Source organism: Lichenostomus cassidix, chromosome 7 (assembly GCF_008360975.1).
Source record: "Lichenostomus cassidix isolate B80296 chromosome 7, HeHo_3.0, whole genome shotgun sequence".
In the NCBI taxonomy this organism is placed as follows: domain Eukaryota; kingdom Metazoa; phylum Chordata; class Aves; order Passeriformes; family Meliphagidae; genus Lichenostomus; species Lichenostomus cassidix.
In genome coordinates, this window is record NC_139488.1 from 12,146,762 (window position 1) to 12,171,888 (window position 25,127).

Below are 25,127 nucleotides of genomic sequence, written 5' to 3' on the forward strand. Positions count from 1 at the left end.
ACACTGGGAAGTATTTCATAGGAGGAGCATATAGGAATTTTCCGTGTTTAATAAACTTACATAAACATCTTAAGGGGGTTTGATTGTATACTTCAGCTTTAGTCTTGGAGTTTTTTCTTTGAAATTTCTGGAAAAACAACAATTTCCAATGCAGTTCCTACTTTAGAGACTATATTGCAGCTTTACACAGTGTGGGTTTATCTAAAGACTCTTGAAGAAAATTTTATTTAATGATATTCTGAAGCTTTGCAAAGGTAATATCCTAAATATAGATTTCCAGGATTTCCTGATTTGTTGTTTCCGATTTATGTCTGCATTGTCTTCACAAAAAGTAATTGTGTTTTTCATTAGGTGCCTATGTCACAAAATTGGGTTCTAAATTAATCTACATTGTTTATTATCTAACGGTCAAAACTAAAGTCCTGCTCCTGCATATATCCTTTTGATTAAATTGAGTTGCAGTGAAATTAAATGTAATCAGCCCAAGAGAAGCTCAGTGCAGATCTGGGAACATAGTGGAGCTGCCTGATGATATATGCAAAACTCAGATTGTATCCTTTATTCATTACTCTATTTGGGAAGGCTTTCCACAACAAAAGAGCAAAAATTTTTTAGGACATACATTGTTAATGTAAAATTACATTTTACTTGGAATGTGAAGTCCTTGAAGGAGATGTTGTCTTTTTGTTTTATGATTGCATGGTATCTTGGGACAGTTAACCTCTGCAGTTATGTTCAGTGAAAAAGGGTTCTAGACATAAAATATCACTGAAATGTTACAACATTTATATTTATACATATAAAAAGGTACTTGTTTTGAAGTTTTCTTCCTACATAGCAATATCCTGTTCTTTAGAAGTTTCAGGTTTTATATTTTCAGTGAATGTAGTATAACTTATTTCATTTTCCTAGATCTGGAACAGGGTATGTCAAAACTAGATCTGCTGCAGCTGCCTTAATTTCCCTTTCAGGAGGCACTCTACTGGCTAAATACAGAGGTGGGAAATGTATGATTTTATACATTGCCTGAAATATTGAACATTGAGGAAAATTTCTATTGTAATTTTTTTATTTTAAACAAAAATACAGTTCTGCCATGCAAAAAGTAATTTATGTTGACTGCTTAGTTGTAGAGAAAGGCTGGTGCAGAATAATGTTTTCAATCAATGTCTGTAGCCATCTTTGCAATAAAAAGCCTCAGAAGAGGTCATAACAAAGTTTATGATAAGTAGAGCTTCTATTTGCCTAGCAGAAAAGAACAGAAGCCCCATAGTTTTAAAGTTCATTGGATTAGAAAACCATTTTGTGTATTTGATCCAGCAAGCTTTTAAACAAAATGCTTCAAGAACTAAGTATATGAGGTAAAGGTAGCCAGTGTGGCATGCAGCACAAATATTTCTGCCTGAATTAAGTGGTCAAAAGGAAGAACAAATGGGCCACAATATTGACCTCATACTCTTCCACTTTGTATAGTATATTTCCTTCCAAATTGCAATTTGCAATTAGCAATTCACAATTTAAATAGGGATTTTCTTGTATGAACATATTTAAGTACTTTTCTTAATTCTGTGAGCATGAGTTCATTGCTTTTCTTCTTTGCTTTCCTTCTCCTTCCCTCACTGTAGGAAGAAGTATGGTCACAGCAGCTGCTGAGAGCCTGTTAGGTACATAATAAAGTGAAACTTTCTTGAGGGATTTATTTGGTAGACTGCAATTACCATAGCAGTTTGAAGATAGCTTGAAGGCAGTTCAGGCTCTGCCAGGATTTCAGTTTTTTCTTCTTGTTTTCAGCTTTCTTCCACTTTTATGCTGTCCCTGATGGGAAGGTGGCCTTGATTACCCGTAGTGCCCTGAGAAGCCTGCTAACAGACCTAAATCAGGTAACACCACTGCAGTGCTGTTACACAACAGTTTTTGTAGGAGTGTACTAATCTAGGAGAAAAAGACCTTTTGGCTGATGCCTTTTTATGTTTGATTACCTTATGGGAGTGAAGCTAATAGCTAATGTCCCTTTGTGAACATAGGGAACTACCACACAATGTCAGTAAAAGAATCAAATTCTGCCCCTGTTCTCAGAATAACCTCTTGCATTAGTGAATGCCTCTGTGAATTCATGGTGCCTGAGCTTACAGGTCCTGGAAACAGCTGGATACAACTGTTCCTAAAGCAGCTCCAAACTTCAGAGGTCTGTACTCGCTGGAATAGCTTGCAGTTGCAGCAAGTTTCCTTAGCATACAGGTATTTCCAGCTGAACTGATGCTGAATATGGGATCTGAAAATGACCTCTGAGATTCAAACTCAGTGTCCTTCAGTATTATAATGTGGAAACATGGTATGTTAATCCATTACAGTAAGTGATTTGGCAGCAAATCATTCCGACACATCCTGAACTATGAAACTGCATATTGATGGTATGAATATGAACGGGTTTTCTTCAGAACAGTATGTAAAATGGCATTGCTATAGATACTTCACCATCTGTGTGCTGTCACTATCACAGCAGAGCATGATGGGAACATCTGTTTTTTACTGAGGTGTTTCTGAGCCTTTCTTCTTGATGTAGATCCCAGCCATTGTGGGAGAAGGCTGCACTCTGTCTTGTGTGGAAATTGCAATTCATGACTGTTTCCATGGGGTGAGTGAAATTCTGATGTCCTGGAAAATTATTCTGAATGTTGCTGATTGATTAAGACTTCAAGTGTATCACCACATAACATCCCCAAGTATCTACTTTTAAGAAGCAGGGCTGATCATCAGTCTCACAGTATGGAAGGATTTGTATCTATAGAAAAGACGTTCAGTGAGATACTACTGAGAACTCTTGCATTTATTGCAAAACCTTTGGAACCCAGTAACAGTTTACGTTAATGGAAAATCTATGCTAGCAAAATCCATTATCAGAGCTTTTATTAGGAATTGTAGAAGAGACACCAGTTTTTTCCAGGTAAATGTATGAACTTGAGACATGTATTTTTTCTAGGTTCGGACTACAGCTATTGTCGAAGAAAAATTCCTGTCTTGGCTGAGATCGGAGCCTGCTGTTCTCCTGTGGCTCCCTACATGTTACAGATTATCAGCCACAGAAATGGTTTCTCACCAAGCTAGATGCAGTCTGCCAAGTTTTCCCCATTACAGGCATCAGGTGTGTCTGTGGTCTTTAGCATCCACATAATTAGTTCTTACCATTGTTTGCATACCTTTCAGGCTATAACTGATGTATTAAGCAACAAACTTGGACAAAATCAAATTTAACCAGTAAAAGAGGGAAAGGGAACCACTGCAGTCTAGGGCTCAAGCCTTCATCCTACTTCTGTTTAGCTCACTAGCAGGGACATGACTATGAAAACTTGCTGAAGGTAAACTGGCAGTTCAAAGGAAAAGTCAATGAAACCTGTCTATCTCATTTCTTAGTCCTTTGTCCTGTAAGCAGTTGTACTAACTGGCTAGTTAAGTTTTCCATCTTAGCCTCTTGGTCATCTAAGTAATTGTATAAAATGGCATAGTGGTATAAAAAGAACACTATCCATTTCCTTCTGAACAGAATGCTCAGGAAAACATTTTACTGCTACTATATTGAGATTAATAGTAAGCTTGCAGGTTTATTTTCTCACATTTTTTGTTTTTTGCTTACAAATCCTATGTCAATCATGTAGTAATAATACAGTTCCATGAGAGCAGCAAATAGAGGCAAGCTGGTGCATAAGAAGCATATGAAGTTCTAACTGCATTCTCAGAAATGGAAAATGGTGCTAGAACAATGGTTTATTCCATGGACTGCATTTCACTGCAACAAGTAAATAAGATCAAAATCACTGGTGGGTTTGGAGAACAGTCCACAATCATTTGGACAAAATAACTTGAATTCAGAGAATGCTGAGGAAAGTCATTATTCTAACAAAGATGTTTCTTTGCATTTCCAGAGCCCAGGGATCTGGATTTTCAGTAATCAATATTACCTACACCAATTTCTTGCTTGTGAAGAAGTAAATAAGTCCTTTTGTTTTCCCTCACAGGTATCGCTGTTTAAAGTGCCTCAATTTTGATCTTTGCCAAGCCTGCTTTTTCACTGGCCGTCTCTGCAAACCACATAAGAGATGGCATCCTGTTGTGGAACACTGTGTGCAGGTAGAATCCCATTGTATTGATTAATTTCCCTGCTGAGGTTCTTCATGTAGACAAGTAGGCAGTAAATTCCTGAGCTACATTCATTTTAAAATTATATGTGTATTAGCCATAATGGCCATGGCATATTAGCATTGTTAGTCTGGGAACAGTGAGACAGGAAAAGGAAAAAGGCAGGCTTCTAACTTTAGAATGAGTGTTTTGTTCTGAAACAACTGAATTGAGCTAAGAAATATCCCAGTGCAAATTTTCTTCTTGAGGAGTTTTATGGAAAGTTTTCTTTCAGCAGATAATCCTTAAACCTGTGAAAAGTCCCCTTAGTGTCCCAATGCTCCTTCATCCCAATCCTAGCGCAGATTTATTCAGAAATTATTTCATCCTAAAGTTGTACAAACTCCTGCATGAAATCTCTTTCTTTTGTTCTCTTTTCTGAATATCTTTAGTTTTTCCACTTTATTGTAAACTTATCTGACATTTGTCTCTCATTTGTCTCAGCTTTTCTGTCTCATTTGTCAGGGATACAGCACAAAGAGGCAGCATGTGCCCAGCTAAGCTCACATATTTGGACTCTGTTACAGCGGCAAGTTGTGCTATCATCACACTAGTTGCAAAGTACTGTACTGGGAATTTGTGTTTGGAAGATCAGCTTCTCCTTTGAGCAGGAGATTCCAGATCTTGCACAGAGCAGCGGATGGGTTTTTTGTGGACCTGTGTAACAGTATCTTTCTGTTCCAGTAAATGAGCTGAAAAACACTTAAGAAAGTTTCCCTAGAAAGCTGTACTTCCTGGTCTCCTTCCCAAACCCCTGCAGTTAATGTGAAAGATACCTGGGTAGCCAGTGTCTGCACTAAAACTAAAGACTGTTAGACTGCTCTTGTAGTCATCCTTTGTACGGGGTAACATTAAACTGTTGCAACTTCATTGCTCTCTTTCTGAAAACAAAACCCTATTGCTAACATTGTGAGAAATTTATATCTGGATGCTCAATATCTGCATTAAAAATAACAATTCAGTCCTCCAAATATTCTTCCTCATGCTCCATCTGTGAGAAAGTAGGAGAATCAAGTGTTAACTGCTCTCCTCAGGTAGAGATTTCTAAGTAGAGCTATTAAAATCAATGTCAATGGAGAGTGAATGGGAGTGTGTGTTTGTGGAAGCACCAGAAGGAAGGGCAAGAGAGATAAAGCAAGGCAGGAGATGATGCAGCCTGGATTGCAGCCACATTGTTGCTGCTCTGTTGCAATTGAATCATTGAATTTAGGTTTCCTTTATGAAGCCCTGCTCGAACACTGACCCTGTAAATATTACTTTATAGGCCAAATATAACAATGCAGACCAAAATCTATACCAAAATTTAAAAGATAAGCTACTCACTATGACAGATACCATTTTTATATCTGTTGTGTGGTACATAAAATAATCAGCAGTAAGTTGCTATCCCCATATACCTTCCACTCTTAGCAGACACTGTCCTTGTCTGGGTAAGTTTTCACTGTCTGTATCAGGGTCTGAGCTGCTGAGTGGGCGTTTGAAATATCAGCACTGTTTTTCCTTACCGTGCTGACACCTTGTGGTAATGTTACTACCACGTTGAGAAGTACCAGGAGGCATGTGGTAAGTTTTCTTTGTGTTTTCCTGTTCAGTCTGTCAGGGCTCACCCCATGTTCTGCAGTAGTCACCTCCTGGGGCAGAATTGGTTTGTGTCCTCCAGTAATACAGCTAGTGAGCTTAGTTGTTGTACATGAGCCTGACACTGCTTTGATAAATGGATGAGTATTATACTGTATTCTGTGAGAGGAGGATGTGAGCCATGGAAGACCATATATACAAATGCTTTGTACAAGTATAAAAGTGTGGCTAGCACAGGTCTTTCTCATGAGAACATTCCGTTGTGTTTTATGAACAAAGATAAAGTTTGGATGTTTTTTAAACAGTGTCTCGAGATTTGGACAGTTCAGGCCTGGCCAATCAGGCCTAGGGGGAAGTTTCTGGCTCACCAATCTGGGCGACCTCTGAAAAATCTATATATATTGAAATCAAAATAATAAACCTGCCTTTTCTTCGCCACGCTGAGAATCCGGGGTTTTCCTTCTCTGCTAGCGGCTCAACAGCGACATAAAAGTACTTCTTCCCATTGATCAAGAGGGAACTTAGATACTAGTCAGGCAGAATTAATATTGTGACTGTGAGCTTAATCACTGTAACTACCAAATTCCTGTGTTAGGCATTTCTAGGCTGCCTGACTTTGGCCCAGGCAGGGTTTTGTTTAAAAGAACTGGAGCTGCATTTGTCTGTGGTCCTGCATCATCACCCACCTCAGCTCCCCTTTTAGGGCTCAGATAGCAGCCATGAGCTTGTTCAGTTGTGAACAGGTGGACCTTTTTCTTTCTGCCTTTGCCTTGGCCTGTGTCTGCCCCTGGGCAGTACCTGTTTGAAAATTCACTTTCTTCTTTATTATCCCTCATTGCAATAGATGTCAGCACAGGTGAATGCAAAGCACTTTCTCCACACTGTCAGGAACAATCTGTTTCAAGAGCGCTGCAGAAGAAAGGAGGCTCAGAGAAGGGCAGCTCTGGAGTCAGTGGAGAAGAGGCACTTCCCTTCTCACAAAAAGACTTCGTGAGTTTCAGTTTCAGATTAATTTATAATCTCTGAATGTCAGGCTATGGAGTATTGCTTGGTTATGTCCTTTGAGTAAGGGATTTTGTTGTGACAGAAACCATGTCATCATTTTTCTATTGAACAGGAAAAAATAACTGAGAAGTTGCTGCACATTGTTCTGTACCTTAACCATGTTTACATCCTGAAAACCTAATGATCAGTTGTCTTATTAAAAATAACATCCTTGTGTCTTGCTTCTCTCCTTTCTTATGTTGTCTCTTTCACTTCATTCCATTTCTTATGCTCAGTTTAGGGTCAAGCATTGTAAATATTTACTACCTTTCACAACTGCATGAGTTTTTAAGCACCTCCTCTGTGATAAATCCATTGGAAATTAACTGTGAATACTTTTCTCATGTGACCCACAGTGCATTCACTGACAGTCATTCTACTCAAGTCCCACTGAATTGCAGGCCTGTGGGATTACTCGCAATAGCAAGTAGCTGATCTCACTATTCCTTTTCTTTCAGATCAGTAGTTTTGTGTGCTTTGCTTAATATTTAAAGTCATTACTGTATTTCCACTGATCACAGTGGTTAATAATGAGCATTGGAGGTTATGTTGGGATTTTTCCCAATAATTTCTCCTTCCTTGCTATGAGGTTTTGGTTGATATTTAGATATAGAAACTGAAGGGAACGATTATAGGAGATTACCAGTACAAACATAGAAAGGGTGAGATTCCTTCCTGGTAGCAACTGTCTTGCATCTCACACATGTTCTCCAAATGAGGCTTCAGTGAGACTGAAATAGGGAAAAAATGGTCAGTCTGCTCTAATATCATTAATTTCACCTTTATGTGAAGGAGGAGAAAAATCTGTTTATAAAACTGGATTGTGCTACTCCGGTAGGTTTGCAGTTAGAAAACAGTTTTTTATATACTATATAACTGAGGGATGATAGTTACAGTGATTCTGATGGAGAACATTATTTCAATGTTTGTTTTTTAGAATGTGCTGAAATGCAAACCATCTTTCATTGCTAATATTTCCTCTCTTATATTCAGCAACAAAACATTATTTAATAATTATTTAATAATTTAATCAAGCAATGGAGATTTCTCTTTAATTCTGTGGGGGTTTGCTTACCTATTGTTTAGATAAACAATGAGACAAAGAAGAATTTGGGGTTGCTGTTACAGGTGTCACTGTGGGGCTGATAATATCTAGGCTTTTCCTAGCATAGAATGGACGGAACAGCAGGATACTTACTTGTCTTTTTCTAGTTGAATTTCCTAATATATTTAGCTCTTGGCTAAAGAAAGCAAAAAAGAAAAGCAGCAAATTGCACTGAAATTAAATGGGTGGAAAGAAGAACCTGTCATTGAGATTCTGTTGGGAGAGAGGAATTTGTTTCCAGGAATTTCATTCTTTCAACCCAAATATGCCAGCAGGCGTAGTTAAACTTTACTTCTTGCTTAGTCAATAGCACATCTGTCCGTCTACTTACACTGCATTGGTTTTATTTGGATCTTTCTGGGTAGCAAAACCATGGAGTCCTGATCCTTTCCCTACTCATTATTTCTCTATTGGTATACAGTCCTCCTGCAGAAATCAGTGTTTCATCACTACCTGGCCCTGAAAATGTGTCTTTCCCAGTGGACAATTGTGTCCCAGAGTCACCCAGGTTCATACCTGAAAACAGGACTGTAATGCAGAAGAGTGAGAATAACAACAAGATGTCAGAGCACGGCAAGACAATAGCTCAGGTGAGCAAAACATGAAGTAGTAATACTGCTAAAGCTGTGAATAAGACCTAGCAAGTTAATTATCTAATTGCCCTCTAATTCCAATGAAAAGGTAATGGGCAGCTTCACCTTTCTGTTAATTCGTCACTTATGGAAAAGAATGCGGAATCTGAAAACTTAGTGAAGTTTGGATTTGCTGTCTTCCCAAGATTTATGACTAACTTCTTGACTTCTATGACCTTCACAAGCACCTGTAAGAATATTTGCTTTGGGGTTTTTCTAGTTGTCGTAGAGTAGCACGCTAAAGTCTAGATGAGACTGGAGTCCTCTCGCTATTCTGACAGTAAAAAAGGCCATCATGTCCTCCTACTGCAAGCAAATGTCAAAGAAGAATGCCTTAATTCTTACTAGTCTCAGGCCATTTTTGTTACCATGGAAATAACAAGAGGACAGAATGCGCCCTCTTATGATAAACCCAGAGCAGTGTCCACTCCAACTAAAATAGCTAATGCACAAAAGGTCTGCATTAATCCGTTCCCAGGTTCCCTCCACAGAAACAATGCTAAAGAAGGGGGTAGGACAGAGTAGCTAAAATAAGTACATAGCAGTTTTTTGTTTCAATATTTTCTGAGAGATTGGTAGCTCTGCATTTACTCAGAATGTAGGGAACACTTTGGCTGCTACTCCTGTGCTGCCCTTTGGAAGACCTATCTTTTAGAACTCTGCTGCCCAGCTCAAGGTACAATGCCAGCCAGCAGATATCTGCAGGAGAAGTTGTGGGCAGACATTGCTTACACACAGAATTTTGATGGTTGGCATTTGTCATTTTAGAAAATAGTAAGACAGGACTTGCATCCCTATACTGGGATTTGGTCAGGTGCATTGCTCTCTTGTTTCTCTCTGGGATGAGAATTCCTTTTGAGCAGTTTGATACTGATTTCTAAGATCCTATAGTGCAGATTATTTCCACTTTGATTCAAAATATGTGGACACTAAGTCCAGTGATTGCTTTTACAGGATCCATGAATATGGAGATCCTGCGCTATCCAGCTCTTAGTCTCATAATTTCCTGGCAGCGCTGATTGTTGCCCAACTTAAATCATGCCTCAAAAGTAGTTTAGCTGGAAAGTGTTAGTCTCTCTGACTTCTGGGCTGCTGTTTCCTGCATGGTCCAGAGAATGCTACTTCTGTCTAAAGAACAGGAGTTTCTCTTCTCTCTTCTACATACAGTCTCTCTCTCCATCTCCTTGTCTCAAAGCACTGGTGGGACTTGGGAGAGATGGTTCCCAAATCAGAATATTCCATTTTGCAGAAATTCTTGGGAATATGGATTTTGTTCTAATTTCAAACAAATTCTCATACACTTAAGTTTGTCTTAGAACAAAGAATTTGTTCTATAGAAAAGGTTTTCCAGCCATTAGAAATACTTTGTTGCATCAGTTGATCGTAAGACATTAAATTCAGAAAGTTAACTGGTAAGTCTGTAAAACAGACCAAATGCAAAATTTGCCATGCACTCTTACAGTTAAACTTGTGCGTAAAAATGAAATGTTATTGCTGATAAAGTTATGAACAGATACTTCTTTTTGTTTTAGGCAATAGCCTCTTTTGAAGCTGATGTATTAAAAATGCACGAATCCATTAAAAGTATTCACAGTGACAGCAGGTGGGTAAATACAGTAGTACACTGACTGAAGACTGGTGGAAAGTGCTGCTTCAGCTGGAGGGTTAGAACACAGAGGATTTTTCCATACTTTGGAGATTTTGAGATTAAAAAAATATCCTATCAAATGAGGATGAATAATAAAAACTCAGCAACCAAAATTTTAGATGATGATCACTGGAAAAACAATGGCAAAGCAAAGCATTTTGGTTTGCTTTCATCAGCATTTCTGCAATTGCTAGTTTATAGTTCTAAAAGCAATTTTTAGGGAAAAGGATGTTCATCCACATAAAAATATCAAAATAGCATACTTTAAAAAACTTTTCTCTGAATAAGGCTTAATGAACACAAATTTCATCATTTGCATGAAGCTTTTAAATTGGAGTAGGATATCATTCTAAAAAATATGCTGTACATGGAACAGAGATTAATAGGCTGAATACAGTAACTACTGGTATAAAATCCATAACTGTTTATCACGGAAGTTCCTTCTGATATTAAAATCTTTGACATTGTAAAATATTAATTCCTAAATTAAAAATTTCTTGTGAGGCTTGTTTGCTTGGATGGCATAGCAAGGGGGATGTTGGTGTATGAGCAACAATGCTTACCTTTTACTTGCATTTTTGCCTTCCCCTCCTTCATTTTTGTAGTGGTATATAAATGTGCTCTCTATATAACCACGGCTATCATGGCTGCAACTGATGGAATTACAGTGAAGTGTAGAATTTGATCCTTAATCCACTCTCTTTATTTCCTTCAGTACGTTCAGTTCCCTCTCCTCTTGTTCTACTTCATTCTAAGTACAATTGCTGCTCCAAATTCACACAAGGGCACTCCAAGATCAGAGCTAAACAATTGCAGTTTCATTGTAAGTCTGTTCTCACTTGGGAAAATAAAGAGATATGGCAAAGATCATCAGCTTTCATTTAGATTAGCAGTGGTTGAGAGGATATTTGGAAAACCTGCTCTTATAATGCTGCATCACCCTCTGACCCAGAGCTTTATCACAGCACTGGGTGAATGAATCACATTGCTCATGGGAAGTTCTTTATTCTTGTTTGTGGACCAACTTCCAGCATTCACATGTCTGTTCACAGAACTGGGCTCTGAGTTGAAAGAAGACCGCACTTTACAGTGAAGAGCCCTTAAATGTTGTTATAAGGGACCGCTGTGATATTAATTTTAATTTAAATGGTCTGATTTGCTGTTCCATTCAGACAAATATTGCATAATTCAAGTGAAATGGATGAGTCTCTTGTCTCTAAGCCAAAGCATAACCAAAAGCAAGTGAATTGGATTAATTTCTGAATGTAACTAAGCAAGGCAGATAACTATTTCAGATCTGTGATATGAAGCAGTTGGTTTATTACTGTAGTGTTAACAAACTTTACTGTCTCCACCTCAGCCGTGAGGAAAGCAAAACTATTTGTACCTTGGCTTCTTAGAGAAATCACAACTAGAACAGAATTATGGGCGGTATTTTTGTCATACTGTGCTCTGAATAAGTAATTTCTAAATCTCTGGTGTGCATGGGAGGGTGGCACTTCTGATTGCAAAACAGTGTGTTTTCAAGGACAAGTGGCTTGGCAGACACCACTGGTATCAAAGGAACCATGTAGAATACCACAAGCAGGAAGAAACTTTATCAGAGGGTTAGAAGCTGCTTTTACTTCATTGCAGCCCAGGCATGTAATGGGAATCCTTTGCAGGTCAGGGAGTTGCTATAAGTAATTTGCTTCTACACAAAGGGACTGCTATAATGTCTCTTGTGATGCAGCTGCCTTTCTGGAAAAGGTAAAATTCCAAGATGCGAGGTTCAGTCCTGGCCATAGTTCCACTCAGCTCTCATCTTTCCTCATCTAGAACACTCATGCTCTTGCTAATTCCATGGATACAGTCCAGCTGCTGAAATATTGGCCTCTAATCCCAAAAATTTCCTGAACTGGTAAAGGGATGAAGTTTGTGTTAAAGTGTTGGCTTGTTTCCATGACTGCATATATTTGTGTATGTGTGGTCTAGCAAAAATCCCACCTGTGTCTCTGCTAGGTACATAAAGAAGCAGTTCAACAAATGGAAGGACAAAATGCAATTTCTTCATAACTGCCAGGAAGAAAAAAGTTGCAAAATAGAGGCAAAACTCCAAAGACTGAGAGTAAGCCATGAAAACCTGCAAATGACGCTGCAGCACATGAAGGAAGAAGTAAAGGTATAGTGATAGATATAGCAAGAATCATCACAGCTATGAGCCATTACTGAACACTAACTACAGCAGAACAGCACTCTTGATACTATTTAATGTACCTTCCACTTGTATTTTCAGTCATCTCAGGTTCTTCTCTTCAGAGAAAGCAGATAAGGTCTTTGTAGTAGGGATTTTCTTGTCATTCTGTGTATATCTCGCATCTAGCACAGATATCCATGTTAGGATGTTTAAATACTACTGCAATGAAAATAACGAATATTCCAATAAGAGTGAGAAAATGGTTTCCAACAGAAGTGTTAGATACTTCATTGCAGTCTGTTCTTCAGAGAAAAACAAAGTGCTGGCATAGAATAAATAAAATGTCATTCCTAATTGCTGTCTTTTACTGGGATGTAATACAGACATGTTATAGAAAATATTTGTTTTCAATTGTAGTGATTCTTCATCATTACAGTTATTTCTGAGATTCTAAAAAGGCCCTTATTTCACAGAAGATGCATACATATTTTCCCCCTACAGCATTTTTTGTAGCATTTTCAGCAACGCTGTTTTAGAACTACTGGCAAACTGAAATATCAATTATTTTCACAATGTATTTTCTGTGTTTTGTCTATTGTAGACAATGTTGCAGTCATCAGAGCATCTTTTTGCACGGTGTCATAATACAATGCCAAGAAATCCCCATGTTCTGCTGGAAAGGAGAATGCAGGGTGGATTGAATCCTGCCCAAATAAGGCCTACCTCCAGAACACATGCAGAATGGAAATCTTTGAATCCCCCAAACTCTGCAAATAGAATGCAGCTTTTACAGACACCTGAGGTTCCCACTGCAGTGGACTTCATGTTCTCAGATGACCCACTGGAGTCAGTGTCCCTGCAGAGTGACAAATACTTTATGGGACAGCATAAAAAAGCAAAAGAGAAGCAAACATATCTGCCTAAATTGACAGAAAACTCTTTCAGTGGAATCATGAAGAATACAGTTCTTATTCCCACTGCAGTGCAGATACCACCTGATGAGAAGGAAGTCAGAGAAGAAGTTGAACTGCTAATGATGAAACTGAAGGATGCATTGTCTCTCCAAATCCAGCCAGGTATAAATTCTCTAGTCATCTTGACGCTGTCTTCCTACCTCCATCCAGTTCTCCATAATATTGTTCATAATCATGTAACCCTCAGAGGGAACTCAAAATCTTACCCCAGCCTTTGTAGTATTATTCTTTATTGTAAGGTAGAGCATATTCCAAATATAGCCCCTAATGTTGGACTGATTTGAAACTGGATGAGTCAAAGCTCCTAGGAGGAAATCAGTCTTGGCAGTCAGTTTAGGAGCAAACTTAAACTGGTGGGGGCACTGGAAGGCTTTGCCCTTGCCACTTCTGTGACACTGTAACTATAACTCTAGTCTCAGGAGACTTCCAGTGGTACAAAGTCCCTCTGTAGTCATTGGTCTTACACAGCAGGGCTTTGTTCAACGCTCAGCATGCCTCAGTTTTGTTAATTAGGATGTAATAAGGAATATGACAGAAAAAGCTGCTGTTTCTACAGAGTTATCTTAGAGATTTATAAAGAGTTTTCTAGGGCTCTGGCAGAATCCAAAAGCTTGGAAAGACTTAAAATCTGTTCTACTTTTCAGCCCAACAAACTGCTTTGCACCAGGAGTTCTTCTCTACAGCTGAGCATGTTTGCAGGTCCTTTTCTGACCTCATCAGCCAAGTAATTTCACCAGCTTGTAAATGATGGAAACTGCCATTCACCTTACAGCTTCCCTGAACTACTTAAGGTAATTGATGCCATGTCTGTTAAAAAGACTTTTTAAAGTGTCTCAGATGTTGCCTTGTAATAACGTAGCATGACAGATTTCTGCATTTACTGACTGCCCCAGGAACATTTTGGAGAGCTATGTTCATTTTCTATTGGTGATTTCCAGCTCCTGTGCTGTAAATTCCTGAGCAGTGCAAACGATTGCCCATTTCTCTCTCTTTAGCTGTTGATATCCCATGGTCAAGTTACTCCCTTGGAATGATGCTGTATTTCTTGTTGATGCCAGCAACAAGGAAAACTTTTTTTCCCCCTTGTAATGCACAGAAGGATTTTAAAGATCTGAGAAATGGAAATTATTCAGTACCACATCAGAGAGAAAAAAATATAGAGTCAGCTACTTACTATCACTGTTTTGCAGGAGGTACATAAAAATAGTGAATGAGTATGTTTGTGTATGCTCAAAACCAGTCATGGTTCAAGAAAATTTGCATACTTTTAAGGATTTTAGTTATTTCACTGAAACTATACCAGCTTTCCAAGAAAGAAAATACTCATAATTTTTACAGGATTTTTTCTGTGATTACAAAGAAAATAAATTTCACTTGGGTGAAAACAAAATATTTTTGGAAGGTCTGGGAGAAAAGTTAGGTAAACTAACTGAAGCTTTGTTCCATATATAATCAAACAGCATTTAGGTTGGTGTGATTGAAAAGGCTAATGAAAAGCATAGGGCTTAAGAAAAACTGCTCAGCAGAACTCCACATAGATTTTCCTTGTGTTGTATTTTTCAGGATGAGTTATAATCATCAAGATAAAGGGAGTGCCTGACTCATTAGAGGTAGAAAGCTTATTCTCTGTTGGTAGCCCCTCAGCCATCTTCTTGAAAGACCTTACACTGTGGTAGTGAGATTAATGAACATTCCTCATTCTTTCTGATAGTTTTGGTCAAAGGAAGCCTGAATTACACATACTGCAAACACTCAAGAATTTACAGCAACAGATAATAGTATGCTACTGGAAGCTAAGAAGTGGTTTGTCTCTAGCAAAGGAAGTGTAAAGAGGGTGAAAGATAAAGAAATTAAACTTATTGAGGGAGGAGGGAGGAACCTAGAGAACAAATAGTGATGAGGTCATTGGAAAGTGGATATACTCATCTCATAACATAAATAAATATACTGTGAGGTAGAAGCTTAGTAGCTTTTGCAATATGCCAGTGCCAAGAGACACACACAACAATCCGAGGAACCTAACTGTTGATTACAAGAAGATACCCATCAGCTTCTGAGGAGGCTTTAAATCTTCTAGTATGAGCATCTGAATGAAACTTGGTTGGAATCATTAGCAACTGACAAATGCTGGTTTGGTCTGAAGCAACACTGAACAGATCTGGAGCACAAATTCTTACAAATAGATATTCCTGAACTATCATGAACTCTTCTTTCATGGCAGTATGTAAAGACTCAAAGAGGTGTCTTCCATGCTAAGATGCAGTTGTTTAGCTCCCAGATCTCTGTAAGATGAAAGGGAGAAAAATCACGAGGTCTTTATTTTGTTGTTATTCAGTTCAGCTGGCAGTGAAGGAACATCAGTAAGACATGTTCATCCCATCCTTCTTCTGATACACTCTGACTGAGAAACAGTAAGTCAGGAACAGATACTGCAAAAACAATCCTAGCTCACTCAAAGATCTGCCAGGAAGTTTATAAGGAACAGTGATAGTAGGCAATATCCTGTCTTTAAACACAGTGACATTTTTAAATGTTCCTGTATAGCAGATCTACTTTCATCTCATACTCAGAGCCCTTGGTTTTTTTTAACATAGTCACTCTTTTATTACATGCACTCTGTCACTTGCAGGTTTACACGTAGTTAGTTCCATCCCCTTTTTTATTTCAGTACAATTAGTAACACAGATTGTCTCTTTACATCAGCAATTTCCAAATGTTCTCCATAGTGTGATCTGTCCTAGAGATTAATCTGTTTTGTCAGTCTTTCTATCACATCCTTTCCAGCCCATTGCCTCAAAGGCTGAATTTTGCTACAGCCTATTAATTAAGAAGATTAGTGAAGCAGAGACATATTGCAAATTTGTTTAAGCTAAATATCATCTTGGCCCAGTGGTACTTCTGTCTGAAGGGAGAAAGAAAGCTGCCATGAGCTATTTCCTAAGGGATTCTGTTGTTGCAGGTGGGACCTATCTGAAGTGGAAGCACTAACCTCTTCCCAAAGGGCCCTATGGAAAAGCACCTAAGTTAAGCAGGACCTGTTCAGACAATCTGTCTGATTTCACATTTGCTCTTGCTTGGGAGCTTATGGGAACAGGTAACATCTGCTCTACTACAGTACCAATCCTGGTGGGCTGAGGCATCCAGCCTGTAATGCACTCTTTGTCAAGTGCTGATCTTGGTAGGGACTGGGAGTGAAGATTGCATCTCCTATGTTGATACAAAGCTGCAACAACAGGGCTTTTGGATATATTAATGTAATGTAGTTCATTAAAACATAGGTACAGGAGTGAACAGAACTGTTGTAACAATGCTTCTGCTGCCCTCCCATGTGGTAGCAAAGCACTCTCCTAGGCTGTGACTGCAACTGGGGTGTGTTGCTGAGTACACTCAACTGTCTGTTCCTGTGTTTATCCTGCTTTAGTGTTCCCTCCTCTCTTGAACATTTAAATGTTTTTTTGCATGGTTAACCTGAAGCACAAATTCAGTGCCATTAAAGCTGTTAGCCCTCTTACAGTTTTTTATTTGCTTCCTTAAGTCAGGATTTCCCCCAGTGGGATTGTGTTTAAGCCTTATTTTGTTCAGGCCAGGAACCATTTCAAGATTTCTTTACACAGTTTGTTACTTGAACCTATTTCTGCAAGTTGATGAACAACCAGGAAGCCAGTTTTTCTGTGGGCATTTGGGAAAAAGAAAAAAGCCCACCAAATATTGCTACATGCTCAGGAAAGAAAGTTTGAATGAACCACTAAATGTAATTGCTCTGGAAAGATGAGATTCATAGTTGCATCCAGCCAGTCTGGCAATGGAAATAATTTATATCATAAAAGCATCAAATGTTCCCTATCATAAGTTATTTTGCATTAGTTTAATGTAAAATTGCCTGTTAGGCAATTTTAGGGTTGTCACTATTAGGGATATCAATAAGAGTCAGAAGAAACTGATTTTTCTACAATCAACCTGTAAACTAAAAAAAGAAGCAAATGCAAGTTATGTATGAGAATTCTTGTGATTAAACATTTTAAGTATGAAAGCAGAGAAGCTGGTAAAATCTGTTAACCCTTTTACTGGAAAACTGAAAACATTTTTGGAAGGTATTTTTCATGTAGAAATATGTACTATTTTTCTTTAGTAAGATGATGTATTTGAGGAGTGGTTGCTTTGTACAAGGGTACAGCTATGCATACAATCAAACATCACCGTCTCAACTCTAATCCTGTCTTGGAACCAGTGGAGGTTTTTTGACAACTTCCTTCTCTGCTTGTCTATGTTTATTGAAGGTTGCCTGTTTTGGCACCCAAAATACAATAGTTTGAACAGATCACATGTATTACAAAAAGCCTTATATACACACAGATTAAAGTAGGCAACTGCTTATATATCATACAGTTTAGTAAGGAGACTAAATTCATAGGTAATTAAGAAAACCCAGAAGTCCAAGGTAATCAGAGATGTAGTGCTCGAGGTTACAGGCCTTCTTCCACCATGTAAATTGACATCAATGGGGATTAAAATGCAAAAAATAAAGAGAAGTTAAAAAAATCTACAAATCAAGACCTTAGACTAAATGTGTCATTTTCTCTTTTTTCCTAGCTCTCCAATAATTCTTCCAAGTAATATAGATCTACTCTTATGTATGTGGATACTTATTAAATCTTCAAATGAGTCTTTCTTCTTCAGAACTGACGACCTCTGAATATGAGAAAATGTTCCTGAAAAGTGACATAAAAATGCATATAAGTAAATAATTTCCAAACAGCAAAGAGCAGCTGAATACTCAGTTTCCCACATCTGTGTTTCCTCTGCCTTTAGCTGCTGCTGGTCCTCATTTTTGAGCATTGTCCCCAAGCCTCTTTCTCTAGTGATAGCCATGTCCCTCCATTTGCAAGTTGCCTTTCAGTGGCAAGTCACTTTGATCTTTTCCCTCAGTATGGACCTTCTCCTTTAGTCTTCCTATAAGACTCTTCTACTTGTAATCAGCAGAATCAAAGTGCTTAACTCTGCTCAGAATCCTACTGACTCACCAGCTTGCTCTCAACCTCTCTGCATAGTGGGTGAGATCTCTCACACTGTCAAGTAGCACATTTGTTATTTCCCTGAGGAACTATGGGGCATTTTCTTTGCAATGATCTCTAAAAGGCAGCAGATTGGTTTTCTTTCTTTTAAACATATTTGTCTTCTGAAAAAGTAACTGGTTGACACAATATCTGCTTATTTACCAGACTTCAAATGTAAAGTAGCCTTTGCCCCACTACCCTCCCTGGCACCCTGCAGAGTTGGGACAGCAAGTTAGCTCTGTCTTGGGCCAGGTGCAAGGGCTGGTCTGAGCCCAACCAGCTGCACCTGTGAGGGAGCTGTGCACAGCTGAGGCCACTGAGTGGCAGGGGGCAGAGGGACTGCTCAGTAAGGAGAACAGAGGTAGAGGGTTTGTGTCTACACTCCTTAGGTGCTTTTAGGGGGATTTGTGCTATGTGGCTTCTTGAGGAGGCTCTTCTTGTACAGCTGCTCTTCGGGAAGATTTGCTGTGAGTACAAAAACTATGTTTTCCTTGTGGTTCTAAAGTCTTGTCTTGGTTAAGAGTTGGTATAACTATAGCATAGCTACAGTGTTGTAATGGATTGGAAATGAATTTGTGAAACCTGCATTTTCATAGTGTTTGTATTTTGTTAGGTGAAAGGGATGAGTTACTAAAGATAGCTTGGCAAGGTAACTGAAAAACTCTCCCTACTTGTCTCTGCTTAAACCTGATTAACACTTCTCTATGGAAGACTTCTCTGTGGAAGCTGAAATGCTGCTGGGTTAAGTAGGATTTTAGGTGGATTGAGACAGTTATTCAGATTACTCATATTCAGCTGATCTGATTTTGTAGTCTTTTTCATGGATTGTGTAGAGTTTGAGTGTTTTTTGACTGTGAGTACAGTCAAAAGCCTGGAGGGACTAGACTTGTCCAGCAAACAGTGTTTGAACCTGTGAGTCTGGAACTAGGCTACTTCTCCCACTTCTTGGTGCACACTCGAAGAGAATTATTTCCCAGGAGGATCAAGTATGGGTAACTGTGGAAGTGCTTCTAAGATGTGACAAAGCAGTTTTGTTTAGTTACTACTGAGAAGCTCTTAGCAAGGCATATGCTAGGTTTTTTTGCTTTGTGAACTTTTTTTTTTCCTTAGAAAAATTCCTGATACTCAGTCTTCACAAGCAGGATTTATCAGTTAGTTCTGAAATGTAATGCTAATAATAACACCTTAATATCAGTATTTCTGTGCCAAGTTCAGATTTCTGTCTTGCTTTTCCAATTCAGTGATATGTTTAAGGAGCTACAATGAATGCAGTTTCCAGATTGCTCCTCATTCCTGATTTATGATTATGTTTGCAATTTTAAAAAATCCCAAACCACAAATATATGAAATTTTAACTATTTAAGAGGAATAGGATGAAGAACTTTGGTATTAAGCAATAAAGTTATCAACTGTTGCAAAAGTAACAGTATAAAGCAAAAAAAATTTCCTTTATTTTTTGAATTCTAGAATAAGCCTACTGAAAGCTATTTATACCCACCTATGTTAATGTGAACTACACAAGATAATTTAAGTGCTGTTAGTATTGTTCACAGGGCTGAGAAAACAGGCTTCTACGTCTCTTTATGTGTAAGTGGTAATTCTATTCCCCATCATTTGCTATGTGATTTCTATCTGTAATTATTACCAATTGATTTCTACTTTCACTGATGAAACAAAGATTAAAACAGCCAGCTTTGAAAAGAAACTGGGAGACTTGGATGAGAAGTTAGATAGCTCCTCAAAAAAAATCAGGCTGTTGCTGCTATAACTGCCTGCTAGAGACTGATGTTAATCAGTTGTACAGAGAAACCAGATGAACTGATTACAATCCACAAAACAAAGAGGGTGTGAATACTTAGAAGTACTTAAAATTTATTTGTATAAGAGTAAACGAAAGTCAGAATTTATCATAAAACCCTTAATTTGATTCTTCAAAATAGATCAGACTCTTAATCTTGACTGGAACAAAAGCTCTTTGTTTTGGAAAATCAGAGTGTGATATAGATATGAAGAGCCAGATGTAAGCAAAAGGCAAAGTGGGAGTGATATTCAAAGCTGCAATCCTAAACAAAAACTAATCTGATTCTTTAGCCTGGTGGGTTATCTCAGTTTTTAACAATATGATTGCCTTGTATTCTGTTTGCACCCAAAAGGGCATCAGTCTGGTAAGGATTGAGCAACTTGTTGCCTTTGTGATGTCTAAGACCACTTGGAAACCAGAAGTGGGTTCTGTACTGCATGCCAGCACAGTAAAGATCCAGTCAGACCTATGTGATAGATTCTTTGCAGAGCAGGATAGGATCCACTCCTTGCTTTTAAAATGCAGGTAGCGATTGTTTGACTGGTAGTTTAGAAACTGACCCTGTGTGTGTGAGCTTCTCAGTCTGAGGAGATTGATTCAAACTCCACTCCTGTCTCTGAGCTTAATGCCCAGGTTACTGCCTGTAGGTAATAGGGTGAGGACCTCTCAGTCCTTCCTATCCCAAATTCTCATTTTCAATACTCAAATTTTTTTTAGGTTTGTAGGCAAGAGTGGGACTGTCCAGTGGTATATTGTCCCTGGGATGCGAAAACCCTGACTTAAAGTTCATTTTTTAGACACGCTCTAATAGGTAGCTGCTCAGAGAGGTTCGTCATTATTCCATGAACATTTCCCCCAAACATCTTAATAACTAAGATGCTGCTCTAGGAAGTGGAGATAAGGGTCTCAATCCATTGAAGTGTAAAGGTGGTTCTGCCTTCTCACTGAGGGCCTGATGCGCTACACTGTTGGTGATGGCAACAGCCCTTCTACCTCTGCATTAAATTATAGCATCTGTCCCTATCTGAACGTGGATATTCTCCAGGGAAGGATACAGCTATTGGTAGCAGGATCAGAACTGAAGCCTTGTAAGGGACTGAGATTTAGGAAAAGCTATGCTGTATCTCCCTTTTGGGAATGAGGAGGATAAGTGACGTGGATATGAAGAGGGGTCTGGGGGTTCTTCTCTGGGGCTGGGAACCTGGAGATTAAGAATTGCAGCATTTAGTGTCACAGGTAGTGGTGATCTTCCTGGAGCCGTAGAAGTGTCTGAAAGCCTGCATGCATCAAAGTCCTAAGTCTGTTTCCATTGTGTGTTGGGTAAATTTACCAGTGTGGAAATCATTTAGTGGCTGACGGCTAGATGGCAAGTAGATGTACCCTTACCTTCTGCTGAAAGACTGCCACTCTCCCCAACAGCACCAATGCAGTGCATTCCTCCCAGAATGGGGAATTCAGAACTAGCCTGTTCATAGCACAACAGTGGTAAAAATGCTGTTGTGGAAGAATATATAGGTATATGCAGTTACTGAGCTGCCTTCTTTGTTTGAATCTTCCTGTATTACACTTTCTGTCGCTTCTCCTGCCCCATCAAACAGAAACTGAAAAGCTGTTGTTAGACTTCAGGTTGTTTGGAGGTCAAATTTTTACTGAAATCACATCTACATAAACCTGGCTCTACTAGGGAAGAGTAACTGGGGTTTTTGCACAGCACTGTCCTCTGTTTCTGTCCTACTACCACATAGCACAATAAGCCTCAATCTCTTTTCTTTCCCACTTGACTCTGCTTCTTGCCCATTAGATGCATATTAAAGGAGTAGTGACCTTTATTTCTCCCTGTGAATTGAGAATGTAGTGTGGCAATCTTCTGCTCAGCTCCTGCCAGCTGCCTTCTTCCTAGGCCATGGGTTCTGGAGAGCACACAGTCCACATAGATATCCCAGAAGAGCTGAGCCAGATCCCAGAACAAAGCCCCATGCTTCAAGTTCTCTGAAGATTTCAGAAAGATCATGAAGTCCCAAAAGCCACTGACAGAGTCAGAAATGCGAGGTTTCCTCATCTCCAGTAGAACAGCTGAGGAGGATTCCCAGCACTGGGGGTCTGCTCGCCCAAGAGCTAGTGGGTCAGTTTGACTATGGCAGAGGAAAGGTGTCACACAGAATGCTGCCATGAGTAAGAGAGAGCACGTGAGTCTCATGGTACAGTGGATTCTTACTCTGCTTCCAAGATCCATTTGTGTCACTGAAATGTAAGAAAACCGAGAGACGAAAAATGTTTCACTCTTAGATGTAGGAATAAAGTCCTGGTACTTTACATGATATAGAAGGTACTCAGATATTGTTTCTCTGTTCATTAAAGATTTGTGTATGCTTTTTGCATATATATTTAAATAATAGAGGAGTTGCAATGCTTATGGACCAGAAACATGTAAAAATGCCTTAATCATCCTCAAATAAGACATTATGATGAACTGTCTTATCTGGAAGTTTTTTGCCTTTTTTGTTTTACAGATCCCTAATCTTTTTCAGTAAAAATCTATTCCTTTTTACGTAATTTAAGCCTTTAAGCAATCTTGCTTTTCTCAAAATTTTATGAGCCCTTTAAAGAATTCTTCAGAATCACAAGGATCAGTGGACAGCAGGTGGAAAACTTTTGTGGAAAATGTTTTAATTGTTCTAATTAATGCAGGTTGCAAATTCATCTATTGACCAGGAGTGTTTTATGTGCTAAAATGCAGACCAGCTCTGAAAAGAGGGTATAATAAAGCCATCACATGGCAGCTGTATTGTACAACATGTATACATGCATATAGAATCATAGAACAGTTCAGGTTGCAAAGGACCTTTAAAGGTCTCTAGTCCAACCCTTGTGCCATCGGCAGGGACATCTTCAACCACATCAGGTTGCCCAGAGCCTTGGTCAGGTTGCCCTGACCTTGACTGTTTTCAGGGATGGGGCATCTCCCACTTCTCTGAACAGCCCGTTCCAGTGTCTCACCACCCTCATTGTAAAAGATTTTTTTCTTTAATCTAAATTGACCCTCCTTCAATTTGAAACCATCACCCTTTGTCCTATTGCAACAGGCCCTGCTAAAAAGCCTGTCCCCATCATTCTTACAGGCCCTCTTCAAGTACTGGAAGGCTGCAACAAGGTCTCCCTGGAGCCTGCTCCTCTCCAGGCTGAACAGCCCCAACTTTTTCAGCCTTTCCTCATAGGAGAACTGCTTTGCCTCCTTATTGTTTTTGTGGCCCTTCTCTGGACTTGCTCTAACAGGGTGATGTCTTTCCTGTGCTGAGATGTATTTATAATATATATATAAAGTACAGATGTCTATTGCAGATCACTAAGGATTGTCAGTTTGTAAAAACTGAAATTTGCTAAGTAGCATCTCTAATTGATGGGTATAAATTCTGAGAATTATCACCTTTTGTGGACAGAAAGGCCCAGTTGTCTCCATCAGATTTCATTTCTAGTTTGTACTTCTCTTGAATTTTCTAATATGCTTCTAGCATTTCTGACATTGTAACAGGTTTGAGGGTTGTTTTTAGTACAGCTCATGGCATATGGAGAACTTCCCATTTGTGGAAATCAGCAACATCTGAGATTAGCATTTAGGACAAAGTTTTGTTTAATGTATATGCTGATGTGCTGAGTATTCGTGCTTGTGCATTTTCAGTTTGATTGTTGGGGGTGGGGAAGCCACTTCTCTTAATAAGCTAGGTAATCAACTGGCTTTCTGTGTAGAAAGTCTCTTCCGTGAGCGATCATGAAGAAATGTTCCCTTGCTATGTGAAGAAAAATGCCAAAGGCAGGATATGGATGTGCAGAGGGATTGTACATGAAAGGCAGCCCAGCCACAGCCTTTAGGGAAGAGTAGGCTGCTTTGTGGAACATATTTCATTGTAGAGCTAAAGGAGTCTTCAGAGATTTCAATTGTAGCAATGATATTCTTAGCTAGCCCCCATTTGGCTACCTGGTCAGGTTCTGGGAACATTTTTGAGGTATTCAGACTTTACTCCCCAACTGCTTACAGTCACTTTTTAATCTGAGTTGGGATCTCATGAAAAAAAACTGGCTTGGCAGCCCTCGATCTGACCATTACACACAAGGAATAAGAGGGCCAGCTTGCTCTTCCCAAGCTGCTCTGCCTAGTAGATGTCACTTATGACAGTGGTAGTAATGGGGCTGTCCTCCTGCTGCTCCCAAGATCCTCAAGAAACATTCTTCTGTACCCTGCTCCACAGGCATGGTTTGATTGCTTTCTCAGAAACAAGCCAAAAATGTTCTCTGAGTCAGTTTATTCTTGTTTGTGCATCAGAGCCCTTCCACTGGGCACATACACCTATGGACACATGCCACGCAGTATGCATGTATCTCTCTGTTTAGTGAGACTTTTTCAAGGGACATAATTAACTTTATCAAGTTTCTGGTTTTCAAAGCAATTTGGCAATCTGATATGGCCATGGGGGTGGGGAGACACACATGGGACAGCAGTGGGGGGGAGCTGCAACAACAACAGATAGTGTTATTAGCCTCTTTTAGTATTATTCCATTGTTTGAACTAAATAAGAATAATATTGAAATCCTTTAAATGATGGGTCTGTGACTTTGACAGAGGCCATCTCATTTGTACAGGTTAACAACTGAACTGGTTGCTTTGCATTTTCTGCTTCCCAGCACCTATCATAAACCTTTTAAGTTACAAAACTGGGTAAGACAAAGGTTCTGGATTTGTCAAAACAAAGGGACAGCCCTAGGCAGGAAGCTTGTAGGGCACTAATATGAGAATGGGTGCCCATGAAAGTATGGGGTGAATGGCATTAGTAAGGGCCAGTAGCAAATTCCTTATGGTCTGGTCAACCTCCGGCAGCATTGTGCTGTTCGTCTTCAACAAGATTCAAGAATGTATTTTTTTAGATAGTGTAGAGCTGGAAGGGATGTT

General features: G+C 39.1%; 2 protein-coding genes across 2 annotated transcripts in view; one reads left to right on the forward strand and one right to left on the reverse strand.

Annotated features, from left to right (window-relative positions):
• Positions 1–1,633: 1,633 nt before the first annotated feature.
• The window catches only part of DYTN (dystrotelin), a 56,932-nt gene continuing 33,438 nt past the window's right edge, over positions 1,634–25,127 (forward strand). The window contains exons 1-9 of the mRNA XM_085065637.1: positions 1,634–1,664; positions 3,028–3,142; positions 4,014–4,125; positions 6,596–6,741; positions 8,322–8,490; positions 10,065–10,135; positions 12,182–12,341; positions 12,958–13,432; positions 13,975–14,121. Coding sequence (XP_084921763.1) covers positions 1,634–1,664; positions 3,028–3,142; positions 4,014–4,125; positions 6,596–6,741; positions 8,322–8,490; positions 10,065–10,135; positions 12,182–12,341; positions 12,958–13,432; positions 13,975–14,078 — 1,383 coding nt within the window. The 3' untranslated portion in view covers positions 14,079–14,121. The remainder of the gene's footprint in view (positions 1,665–3,027; positions 3,143–4,013; positions 4,126–6,595; positions 6,742–8,321; positions 8,491–10,064; positions 10,136–12,181; positions 12,342–12,957; positions 13,433–13,974; positions 14,122–25,127) is intronic.
• Positions 17,379–22,418, reverse strand: FAM237A (family with sequence similarity 237 member A). The gene is made up of 2 exons (XM_085066221.1): positions 22,010–22,418; positions 17,379–18,039 (listed from the first exon to the last, which is right to left on the reverse strand). The coding sequence occupies exons 1-2, from the start codon at positions 22,416–22,418 to the stop codon at positions 17,900–17,902; spliced, it is 549 nt and encodes a 182-aa protein (XP_084922347.1). The 3' UTR covers positions 17,379–17,899.

What these genes read in the sequence shown, in the direction of transcription:
- FAM237A (XM_085066221.1), bottom strand. Translation starts at nt 22,418, where the DNA reads ATGGATCTTGGAAGCAGAGTAAGAATCCACTGTACCATGAGACTCACG. An exon ending in ATTCACAGGGAGAAATAAAG is followed by an intron (nt 18,040 to 22,009) that starts GTCACTACTCCT and finishes GTCACTTTTCAG; the next exon opens with GAACATTTTCTCATATTCAG.